The 12,531-nt window shown below is 38.4% G+C and overlaps 1 protein-coding gene across 1 annotated transcript in view; it reads left to right on the top strand.

Annotated features, from left to right (window-relative positions):
• The window catches only part of LOC103596965 (testis-expressed sequence 11 protein-like), a gene marked incomplete at its 5' end in the record, with an annotated part of 120,189 nt that overhangs the window by 38,741 nt on the left and 68,917 nt on the right, over positions 1-12,531 (top strand). The window contains 5 exons of the mRNA XM_008580752.1: positions 5,618-5,658; positions 6,916-7,002; positions 8,430-8,500; positions 10,357-10,473; positions 11,194-11,266. Coding sequence (XP_008578974.1) covers positions 5,618-5,658; positions 6,916-7,002; positions 8,430-8,500; positions 10,357-10,473; positions 11,194-11,266 — 389 coding nt within the window. The remainder of the gene's footprint in view (positions 1-5,617; positions 5,659-6,915; positions 7,003-8,429; positions 8,501-10,356; positions 10,474-11,193; positions 11,267-12,531) is intronic.

The following is a 12,531-nucleotide window of genomic DNA, read 5'->3' as shown; positions in this document are numbered from 1 at the left end:
CGGTTCCCGCTCACTGGCTGAGCGAGGTGCGGGCGCAGCGCCGAGGGTTGTGATCCCATTGCCGGTCCTGGTCCCGGTCCGGTATGGGCGCGACACTGAGGGTTGCGATCCCTTGCCGGACACAAAAAAAAGACAAAAAAAGGAAAAAAAAACAAAAACAAAAAAACATTCATTCACTGATTTACCTGCACTATCAAATATCTCACCGTGATGATAAATAGTGAAGAAGTTAACTTTAGCTTAGCTGAAATTCAAATTAATAAAATTTACTGTAAGAAGTTACTTTACATAAACCAAGACTTCTAAGATTTGTCCCTGAGGAAGCTTCTACTTTTCCTGAAGCAGTGTCTTTATTATGTAATAGCAGAGTCCCTCCTGATAAAGCCAGTTTGATAGTATAATATACCCTACTTCCTGTAAACTTCCCTAGTTGCGTTTGCCAATACTTCCATATTTGTTCCTTTGTTTAAGCAAATAGGCTTTTTTTTCTCTGTTAATTTTAGGTTCTCAGCAAAATTGAGTAGAAGGTACAGAGATTCCCCTGCACCCCCTGCCCTCACACATGCATAGCCTCCCCCATTATCAACATTCCCCACCAGAGTGGTACGATTATTTCAATTGATGAACCTAAATTGATACATCATAATCAACCTAAACTCCATAGTTTACATTAGGGTTCACTCCTGATGTGTTACATTCTGTGGGTTTGGCAAAAGTATAATGACATGTATCCATCATTACAGTATCGTACAGAATAGTTTCCCTGCCCTAAAAATCCTCTGTGCTCCACCTATTCACCCCTCCCCCATCAACCCCTTACTGTCTCCATAGTTTTGCCTTTTCCATAATGTCTTATAATCATACAGTATATTGCCTTTTCAGATTGGCTTCTTTCACTTATTAATAAGCATTTAGGTTCCTGCATGTCTTTTTGTGGCTTAATAGCTTGTACCTTTTTAGTGCTGAATAATATTACATTATATAAATTTACCACATTTTATTTATTCATTCACCTACTGAAGGACATCTTGGTTGCTTCCAAGTTTTGGCAATTATGAATAAAGCTGCTATAAACATCCATGTGCAGGTTTTTGTGTGGTCATAAGTTTTCAGTAAATAACAAGGGGCGTGATTGCTGGATCATATGGTAAAACTATGTTTAGTATTGTAAGAAACTGCCAAAACTGTCTTCCAAAGTGGCTGTACCATTTTGCATTCCCATCAGCAACAAATGAGAGTTTCTTTTTTTTTTTTCCTTTTTGTCTTTTTTCGTGACCGGTAACGGGATTGCAACCCTCAGTGTCGCGCCCGTACCTCGACCGGTAACGGGATTGCAACCCTCAGTGTCGCGCCCATACCGCGACCGGCAACGGGATCGCAACCCTCGGTGTCGCACCCGCACCGCGCTCAACCAGTGAGCGGACTGGTCTCTATATGGGATCCGAACCCTCGGCGGGAGCGCCGCCACACTCCCAAGCGCCACACTCTACCGAGTGCGCCACCGGGCTGGCCCAACAAATGAGAGTTTCTGTTGCTGCTTATCCACACCAGCATTTGGTGCTATCAGTGTTTTGGATTTTGGCCATTCTAATAGGTACGTAGTGGTATCTCATTGGTGTTTTATTTTGCATTTTCCTGATGACATATGATGTGGAGCATCTTTTCGTATGCTTATTTGCCATCTGTATATCTTCTTTGGTGAGGTTTCTGTTAAAGTCTTTGACCCATTCTTTTTTCGCAAGGGTTTTTGGGACCTTTGTGCTGGACCCAGGGACAAAGACAAAACACTCTTATTATACCACAGGCTATCCCCTGGTCTTTGACCATGGGATCCCTTATAACGAAAGGATTGTAACAGTTAAAAGATACTGGTACATTACTGGAGTCCCATTCGGTCATTAATAATTTGCCCAGTCCATCATCATATCATATGAAATTATCTCCCAGGGTGAGGTCACTGAGGTTTCCAGGCTTCTATTTGATCTTGTCAGGTTCCAAAAGCAGGAGTGGTTTCAGCAATATATGGCTTCACCTTTTCAGACATCTGGTATAATTGAGCTGAGAGAATATCATCTCTTCCTCTGAGCCTCTTTTAAGGTTTTGATGTAATATTGGATTTCCCTTACTGCATAACCCATTTGTTCATTCCTTACCCTCAGCTCTTTTTCTCCACTTATAACCAAATTTTTACACATTTGAAAGGAACATTAGGTTCAGCCACCGGGCTGGTCCAGGTTGCAGATGGCAATACTAGTCCAGCAAATGCCTCCCTCTCAGTTCACTCCCATTAATGTAAGGTAGGGTTACACAGATACAGAACTACTGAGCTATCTTGATCATTAGGCAATACGGCTGCATTTACTCTTAACCCCAATTTTGCCAGATGGGGCGACGTCACAGCCTGCCCCATGAGGCCCTTAGGAATTCTAACATAAAGACTTAAAAATATTATTACAGTTTCTTGCTTACAAATCATCCCTATTTACAGTAAAGCAGTTGTAGTTTCCTACCTGATAAAGTGGTCCTGTAGCCACTTCATCAGGTAGGAAACAATGTTCAGGTGATGTGGGGAAGAAAGAAAAGAAAAAAAAGTATAGTCATCATACCAGTGTTTTATCCCCTTGGGAAGAAGTACAGTCATACCAGCATCCTTCCTCAACTCCTCTTCCCCCGATTCACTAGAAAAACAGAAGAGTCTGCCTAGTGGGGACACTCCCTTAGCTCCCCCCACCATGTTGAGTGTGAGCACACGTTTGTAGAGGTGTGTAAGCCAACCCTTTATGCCTATATCTCCTCCCATTTTAGACAACCAATGATTCAGTTGCCTGTTCCACTTCCATATCCATTATTTTGAGGAGGATATCTCTGCCCATTGTTGGACATTATGGGCTGTAAAGTGTGTTTCTTGGTCTGAAGAAATATGATTCAGCAGGTGAAATTGGTGCAGTATCTTCTGTACTGTTTCTTTTATAGCACTCTGAGCATTTGCATCTGCCACTGGGTAAGCAAAGCTCAGTCCAGAGTCAGTGTCTATTCGTGTCAAGACTCATACCCATTGGAAGACCCCTGGGGCTACCTTTAATACAGGCCTCCCTTTAATAGGCCAGTATTGCATTTCCCTTCTCTCTGACTGTAATATGGCCAGGCCATTGGCCACTGCCTGTGAGTGAGTAAAAACCCAAACATAGCGTCTTTTACCACTGTTCGATTCTTTCCTAACTGCTAGGAAAACAGCATGCAGTTCAGCCTGCCGAGCTGATTTGTTTTTACCTTCTTTGATCAGAGTGGTGGCCTTCCAAACAGGTGTTCTCCATTCACTTTGGAACTGCCATCCATAAACTAAGCAGCTCATTGTCGGTCAGTTGAGAGCTGTTTATATAGTCCTGTGACAATAGAACTCAACAGCTTTTCATGCAGTTCCAAAGTCAGTCCTTCTTGCATTCTGCAGGTAGCAACCATGATCATGTATAAACCACTTACATTTTATTATGGAGCTCTTCTGGGCACTGCCCTCCCCATTAGAATGTTTTTCCAACATCATTCAAGACATCATGGGTATTTTCAGGTTCAAGATTATTTTATCCCTGCATCAGCCAGGTGCAAAAAAAAAAAAAAAAAAAAAATTTATGTTCTTTAATCATTTAATCATAGGGAAGTTTCAATTAATGCCCTCAAATGGCCTGTTTAGCTTATCCAATTAACTTTACCTGATGGATGGATTTCTATGCCTTCTGTTTTATAACAATAGGTAGGAGAAACATTCTCTAGTCAGATATAATATCTTCATAACACAATCATGTCATGTAAAGCCTGTTCGAGCACACCAATTCTTCTCCAAACTTCTGCGTTAATCCCATCAGCCCTTACATTTCTAACTGTAGCTTCCATTAAGACTTCACTGACAGGTTTTGGTTTTACAATACTAGGAAAGGGAGGTGTTTCTTAGACATACTGTCCATTCTCAATAAAACATTTAGATAAAGGAGACACAACCTCTTCACATAAAGCCTGTTTAAATATTCCAATTTTCGTCCAAACATCCACCTTAATTCTATTAACCCTTATGTTTCTATATTTTCTCAATCTAATTGTAGCTCCCATTAGGGCTTCACCAAAAGAGTTTTGTTACTATAGTGCATGGAGCTCCTATGTCAAGAAGTCCGGCAAACTTTTCTTCTTTGCCCCCTGACCATTATACCCACTCATGTGTAAAGAGCTTTGGGTCCCTAGTGAGAGGCAGAGCCAAGGGATCATGGCCCTTTCATTGATCTTTTTCATGATTAATCTGCTTAACTATTGCCCCAGGAGATTTGGAGCCATTTATTTATTTATTTATTTATTTATTTATTTTTTGGTGGCTGGCCAGTACAGGGATTGAACCCTGGACCTTGGTGTTATCAGCACCATGCTCTAACCAACTGAGCTAACCAGCTGGTCCTGGAGCCCTTTAATGTTGCTGGACCAGCGGGTACTTTTGGTCCATCCAAGCAGCATTCAGGTTTTCCTACTCTAACACTGATTTCCGTGGTGGTTTCTATTCTTGAGTCTCTACTCCAGTAAGCTGTGATTCCCTGTATTCACCTCTCTGTTCCTCCAATCTTTGGGTCAGTAGTTTGCCCTTTTTCCTTACCTCTCTTATGGATCCAAGAAGAGTTGTTGATTCTTTCTGTCTGCTCAGCTTTTTACTTGTTGTTAGGACAGAGTGGTGACTTCCAAGCTCCTTACACGCAGAACTGGAAACCAGAAGTCCTCTATTAAAATTTATATACCCCTTTAAGAGCTTAACAGAGGATCAAGAGTCTTGACATTGTCACTAACTGAATGACCTTAGATAGATCATCTCCCATCACCAGGTTTTTTTGCTCGAAATCTATAAAATGAGGGGTCTGTACTGTAGAAGTGGTTTTTAAAATTGCATTTCTCAGAATCCTGGAAGTTTTGTGGCACTGCCTCAAGGATTTCCAGGAAGGTAAGGCTCCAGGCCTCTACCTCCCCCTTGTTCAACCAGAGCAGCTTTTATCTTTTCTTTTTTTTTTTTTTTTTTTTCTTTTGTCTTTTTCCGTGTCCGGCAATGGGATCGCAACCCTCGGTGTTGCCCCCGCGCCTCACTCAGCCAGTGAGCGGGAACCGGTCCGTATGTGGGATCCAAACCCTCGGGCGGGAGCGCCGCCGCGCTTCCCAAGTGGCGCACTTATCCAGTGCGCCACCGGGCCGGCCTATCTCTTCTTGTATGTTAGACTTTGATACAATTTTATTTGAAACAAGAGTTCTAATTATCCCTTAAAAAAAAAAAAAAAAACTTATAAATCACAGAGGTCACTACCTGTTCTTAGATTCTATAATCCTGTAGTATAAAACCTTACCAGTCATTGAAATCCTTTGCTGAAAGTAGTTATAGAAGTAGAAGAAGGAAAAAATATGAGGGCACTGGGGATGAGTAACTGTATCCTATAGTGGGGGAAAGAGTATTGAAATGATAAATTGGAGCCTTGAACAACAAACTACAATTTTGCATTTTCTAGGCCTAGCTCTCAGGCACAAATAGTGTCTCTTTTTAGTTCTTTTCTATAGTAAAGCTTTGGAACAGTTGGAAAACATTCTTTTCTTTATTTTTCAGAAAGAAAGAAATGGACAGACTTGTGACTTGTTTGAATATAGGTAAATATCTCCATGGTTATTTTTAGTCCTTCATCTTGCCACTCTCCTCCATTGAATTCTCCAAGTGCATTGAGCACATTGACTCCAGCCTTATGTTTGAGTTAAGCTTCATGCTTTTTATTAATGTTTGCCACAGGAGTCTATTTTGGTTTCTTCATTCACAAGCAGAGAGAAGTTTGTCATCACTAGCATTCATCTCCAAATGTGATTTCAGCTCTGTTTTTATTCCAATTTGTTTTAAGGACATTCCCCTTCTTTCCTTCCTTCCTTTCTTCTTTCCCTCTGTCCATTCATCCTTCCTTTCTTCTTTTCCTTCTAATTACCACTTGATCCTAACCTAGGAATTGAACAAGGAAAAGGATCAAGAAAAATAAAAATGCTCTGAACCCTGCTGGTTTTTCATACACTTTGAATCAAATTCAGATTGTTTACTCTCTTATTTTGAAGCTGTCCATCTCTCTACCCAAGTCTGTGTCATTTCCCCTATCTACTAATATGTTCTCCCTGTCCACTTTATTCAAGCTAATATCCTAGCTACATCGCATTCCTTTTTCCATCTCCATGCTTTCTTACATGGTGTCCCTTTTGCCTAACAGGTCTTCCCATATCTACTGGCCATGTACCTTTTTCCTTAGGTCCAAAACACATCAAAATGTCCATATCTTAGAAAATCTATTGCATTAGTTCAATTTTATACCTCAAATACCTGTCAACAGGGTGGTAAACATAGCAAAGTGGTTTATAAGCCAAAGCTTTTCAAAAGGGAAAAACTTTGCTGGTTGGCATTCTTATTTCTGAGAAGGGCGTGGGGTATGTAATAAATGCTTTCTCATGATGATGGTATATTCTTGTTCTGTACTGTGCTTACTGTGGGAGCTCAGTAAATATTATGCCAGCATATTGATACTCTTCCAATTTTCAATCTCCATTTCAGTTTTTTTTAACTATTGTTCCTATTCTTTATTTCCTTAGTTGTAAATCATATCTTTCTAACTCAGGTGGTGAATGATTGCACTAATTAAAATTATAAATCTCTCCAAAGATGTGTTTGTTCCCCAAAGTTTGAGTTTGGAGCTTCTTGGAGCTTGGTAATGCTTTTTGACATTTTAATTACTTTTGGTATGTACCCATGCACACATACACACAAAAAGCTTTCTAAGTTCAAATTCATGTGTGATTGTTTTTAAAGCAGGATTAACAACTTGGCTAGAGTATAAGGTAAAAGATCTCAGTATCAAATTTTCCTGTTTTATGCAGCACTCCTGAAACTTGCTCAGCCTTTTGATGGAGAAACCTCGACTTTGGATGCAAGGAGTAATGAAGCTCATTGGTTTAGAAAAATGGGTAAAAGAAAATTCTTTGGCTATGGAAAGCATTGTGGGGTGGTGGAATCAGACAGATGTGATTTCAAATTCTAGCTCTTTCATTTGTAACTATGGATACAGAGATAACTTGCTTAATCTGTTTCATTATTTATAAAATGGAAACAATTATATATACTTCATACGGTTATTAAGGTTTTAAATGAAACTGTGTGTACCTGGTACATAGTGAGTACTCAATGAATATTAGTTTTCTTCCTTTTCTATAAAATGGGTCTAAGAATAAAATGATGAATTGTAACTGCAAGTGCCCAAGGTCATGCTCCATGGGCTAGAAGGCCTAATTTATCTCTAAATGTGATTCACCAAAAATAAACTATATGCAACAATATAATGCTGAGCAAAAGAAGCCAGACATTAAAGAGTATGTACTGCATGCTTCAATTTAAACATAGTAGAAAAAAAAAAAAGAAAAGAAAACAGGCAAAACTAATTTATGGTGTGTTAGAAGTGAAGACAGTGGTACTTTGAAGGGGGTTTGGACTTGAAGGTAGGGGGAGCTTCTGGGTTTCTGATAGCGATCAAGATCTTTCTTGATCTGGGTGCTAGATAAATGGATATGTTTACTTTGGGAAAATTCATCAAACTGTACAATTATGAGTTGTGTAATTTACATAGGTTCAAATTTCAAAAAAAAATGATAAAAATTGTGGAGGCAGTTACTACAGTTATAAATAAGCAAGAGCAATTAAATTAAGCAGCTATTTCACAAAGTGGACTGGTTCTATATGAACCTCTTCCTGTTTTATGGGGGTTGCTGGGGCTCTAACCTAGGAAAAAAGGGAATAAATACAGCAATCTGGCATCTAGGAAACTTATGCAAATAATGGAAAATTACAAACATTTAAACTATAGCAATGTTTAATGACTTTGATCTTTTGAAAGTTTGAAAAGGTGTTTTCTTACTCCTTTTACTGCATTTTAATTTAGATTTTTCAAGATGACGATCATGCTGAATGTTGCCTAATGAGGGCTTCCACTACCCTTTGGAAGATGTAACTCTTTCTAGCAGTTTCCCTCAACCTTTGATTCTAGTGTACCCTGTTCATTGCTGAATTTTAACTTCATTTCACCACTGCTAGTTGGTGAACTCCTTGGTGATCCTCATTTTTGGATTTGTGCCAATTAAAAACTCTTGTTATATGTCCCCAATTTAAAAAAAATTCAGCAGTACCTTCATTGGTCATTGGCCTAGAATCGAAGATTGGAAGTGATCGGAGTCTCTAAATTTATCTGGAAAGATTTTCTCCACAAACCTAAAGTAATTTTTTAACCCTTGAGAAACCTCTTACTAGTGTACTAATATTAAAGATGTAAGTAGCAGAGATTATAATGAAACAGACTAAACAGTAGATTTTTATAATTATATTACTTCATGTTAATTTTCAGCTTGGAACTTGGCTGTGCAATCTAACAAAGACCCAGTGACAATGAGAGAGTTTTTCATACTTTCTTATAAGGTAGGTCTCTTCTAATAAGTATCTTATGTATGAATCACAACAAGGATATGACCACTATGACTATAGTAAAGGGCTAAGTATAGGGTGGGATTGGCTTTTAATCTAGGAACTTTTAATATATGTCTAAGCAGGAATAACCTGAGGAGAATTTGTTCCCTGTAGGGTATAATGTAAAAAATGTGGGGCAGATTCTCCCTAAACCAAAATATCACAGATACCCATAATGGAGCCTAAAGTTCTACTAGAAACTTATTCCTTTGCCTATGAAGGGATTTCAGTCTCCTAGACTCCTATACTAAAATGTAAGTATCTTTGGTAGGGGAATACTCTAAGCAGTTGTCAGTTATCAACATATTAAGAAGGGTTATGAGAATAAGGTCCTATAGGAGTAGTATAGAATAAGTATCTGGGGACAGCAGGAGCTGAAAAGGGAGATAAGTTTGGGCCTCCTTTATAACTTTTCCTAGAGCAGATTCTGTGTGTGAGGATTTGTGATTTGTTATTCGATTATAAGCATTTTATTTATTTAATTTTTGGTGGCTGGCTAGTACAGGGAGCCAAACCTGTGACTTTAGTGTTAGAAGGTTGCACTCTAACCAACTGAGCTAACTGGCCAGCCCTTATAAGCATTTTAAAATAGTCTTTAGCCTCCAGTGTAAAGGTAAGACACCAACGCACCAAGTATTGACGGAGGAATAACAGGGGAAGGGCTAAGTAATATCCCTCAAACACATTCAGGAGTACACAGTGTGATAATGTTGATATCAATTAAATGTCAAGAATTTTAGACCTAGAAAGGACTGTACAGATAATCTAGCAAAACTCCCTCATCTCACATAAGAGTAACCTGAGACCTAAAGAAATTGTGTATCTTGAAATGCTGTTAATTCAGTGATGGTGATGATTATGATCACTAAATGTTTGGAGAGATTAAGAAATAGTCTTTGCTAGTTTAGGTATAATTGCCATTTTAATTAGGTGAAATAAATTAGTTTTAATTTTGTTATTTGTGATAGCAGTTGTAGCATTGGCATGTAAGAATTGAAGTGGGGGCCGAGCCCGTGGCGCACTCGGGAGAGTGCGGTGCTGGGAGCACAGCAGTGCTGCCGCCGCAGGTTCAGATCCTATATAGGAGTGGCCGGTGCACTCACTGGCTGAGCGCGGTGTGGGCGACACCACACCAAGGGTTGCGATCCCCTTACCGGTCACGAAAAAGACCAAAAAAAAAAAAAAAAGAATTGAAGTGGCCTAGAGTTTTACTGTATTTTTTGGCAGCTGTCCAGTACGGGATCTGAACCTGTGACCTTGGTGTTATAGGCTGTGCTCTAACCAACTGAGCTAACAGGCCAGCTTAGAATTTTACTATAGTACAAAACTGGGTTTGTTTTCTAAAACGAGAGGACAAGGTTTAATGATGAGGTTATGCATAATGCCTGTCAAGATTTGACATTGTCTCTTTCAGCCATGACAATATATGTACTAATTTCAACTCTACTCAATACAAAAGAGAAATCTATTTGCCAGGGGAAAAATCACTTAGAAATTATAGCATAAACTAAGAAGTAAATCACTATATAGAAGTACAGAGGCAAATGACAGTACTTGTCACTGGGAAAGATAGGAAAACTGTTAAGAAATGAAGCTTTTTATCTCTAGGAAGGTGCTAAAAACAATGAAAAGTAATATAAAATTAAAACCGTAAATCAGTGTTATAGTCTATATCATTTTTATGGTGACGTGCTTTTCCAACTGAATTTTCTCATTCAGACAGGATGTTGCTGATTTTCATTCTGATTGTTTGTGTTCACCTGGAAGAATTCTCACTATTCATTCATGTTCTGGTTATTTCTTACCAGCTGTCCCAGTTTTGTACTTCCAATCAAGTAATTCTGATTATGCAGAAAACATGTTTACTTATGGCAGCTGCAGTTGATCTAGAGCAAGGGAGAAAAGCTTCAACAACCTTTGAACAGGTAATGTGCAACCTTTAAAGAAAAGACAAGAGTTCAGTGCAATATTTGGGTTGTTTGCCTTCCCTGATGCAATTCTTTTTGATTCTCTTTAGAGAATTCTTTCCTCCATTTCAGCAGCATCTTGATTTCAAAAGTTTGTAATGGCTAATTCCTTTCTAAGCAAAGGTTACATTTCGCTTGGCCAAATCTTCTTTTAAGAAGATTGACTATCCCCGGGTTCAGATCCTATGTAGGGATGGCCGGTCGCTCACTGGTTGAATGTGGTGTGGACTGCACCGTGCCGAGGGTTACGATCTCTGTTTTTACTGAGACTTAGCAGATTTCCTGAAATAAATGTATGCCCTCAGGCAATTACTTGAGCCTTCACATGATTGTATTTTATAATTTTCACCAGTTATGGTTGTTTCGTGGGGGAGAGGGTCCATGGAGCTCCTCACACTACCATTCTAGAAGTGCTTCTCTTCTGTTCTAGGTTATTAAAGAAGTTGATAATGCTCATGCTTTTCTATTTAATCCTCATTTTCCTGGGACAATAAGGGAAAGTACAAATACAAGCTAATTTTTTTTAGGCTAATATTTCCATATAATTTTTTTGAATGTTCAGTTTAAACTATCATTTTATTTTTAAATGTTTCTAATGAAAATGATATGAGATTATATTAATTTGCTTAAAGTTCTTTTTGTTGAGACTAATTATCCTGTTGCATTGTTGCCAAATAGACCAATTTGCTGAATCGTGCACTTGAGCAGATCCATAAATGCAAGAACATCTGGAATCTCCTAAAACAAACAGGTACAGTGGGAACTGGAAGTTTGGTAACACAGTTGTGAACGGAGTTTAGAATCTGAGTAACCAAGTTTTTTGTCACCAGAAATTTGTGCCACTGCAGTACTTGATAACCAGTCAAATGATTCTTTAATGACTGATTTTTCCCCACTGCATGTCAGTATTTTGACTCCATAACACACTGCTTGAAGTTAGAATATTTTTCACTTTGCTCTATATGAAAATATAATATTAAATATTACATTATTGTTCAACATAACATTATTGCTCTTAGATCACTAGATTTAATGTCTAATTAAATCAGGTTTTACCTCTGACTAAATGTAGGCTATGCAGTCTTCCAAACCACAAGTGACGTATCAGGTACTGCTCTTATTTTGTTAGGAAATTATCAAAAAAGTAGTAAACCTTTTAAAGTTTTACAGTAGCTTGATACTGTTTCCTCATTAAAGATGGTATTGGCTTGTTAGGTTTAGATAGACATTTTTGTAGTGTGTTCGTCTGTTCCTGTTTAGAATTTTTTTAAATCAATGGATGTTGAATTGAATGACATGCCTTTTCAGACTCTATGCAGATAACATATTTTTCTTTTGAACTATTAATATATTGAATTATGATAGATTTCCTAAAGTTTGGTCATGATGTGTTATTAATATGTTGATGAATTCTGTTTCCTAGCCTTTAGAAATTATTGGTCTGTTGTTTTCTTTTTGTGAATGTGCAATATTTCGATAGATTTTGGTATCAAATTATAGGAATTATAAGGAAGAACATAAACACATAAAATTTAATTTACCTCTCATTGTATGACAACCATTTAAATGAATAAAAACAAGAAAAAGTAAAAATGGAGAAGACCTAAATAACATACTTACTATAGAAGATTTAATGGAAATATACTCTAGCCTGAAAATATACTCTGTATCCTGAGACAGAAAAACATCTTCTTTCATGTGCCTTTTGAATATTTACAAAATTGGAGGCTAGCCATTTAGCTCAGTTGGTATAACACCAAGGTCAAGGGTTCAGATCTCCATGCCAGCCATCTGCCAAAAACAAACAAACAAAAGAGTATTTGCCAGGCCAGTTGGCTCACTTGGTTTGACCGCCAAGGTCAAGGGTTCCGATCCCCATACCAGCTAGCCACCAAAAAAAAAAAAAAAGAAAAGAAAAAAAAACCCCAAAAAACAATGTATTAAAAAAAAAATGAAGGGGGCTGGCCCGGTGGCGCACTGCTGCGGTGCGCCGCTTGGGAACGCGGCGGCGCTCCC

This window comes from Galeopterus variegatus, unplaced genomic scaffold, assembly GCF_000696425.1.
Source record: "Galeopterus variegatus unplaced genomic scaffold, G_variegatus-3.0.2 Scaffold2153, whole genome shotgun sequence".
Lineage (NCBI taxonomy): Eukaryota > Metazoa > Chordata > Mammalia > Dermoptera > Cynocephalidae > Galeopterus > Galeopterus variegatus.
This window is presented reverse-complemented; position numbering and strand designations above follow the sequence as displayed.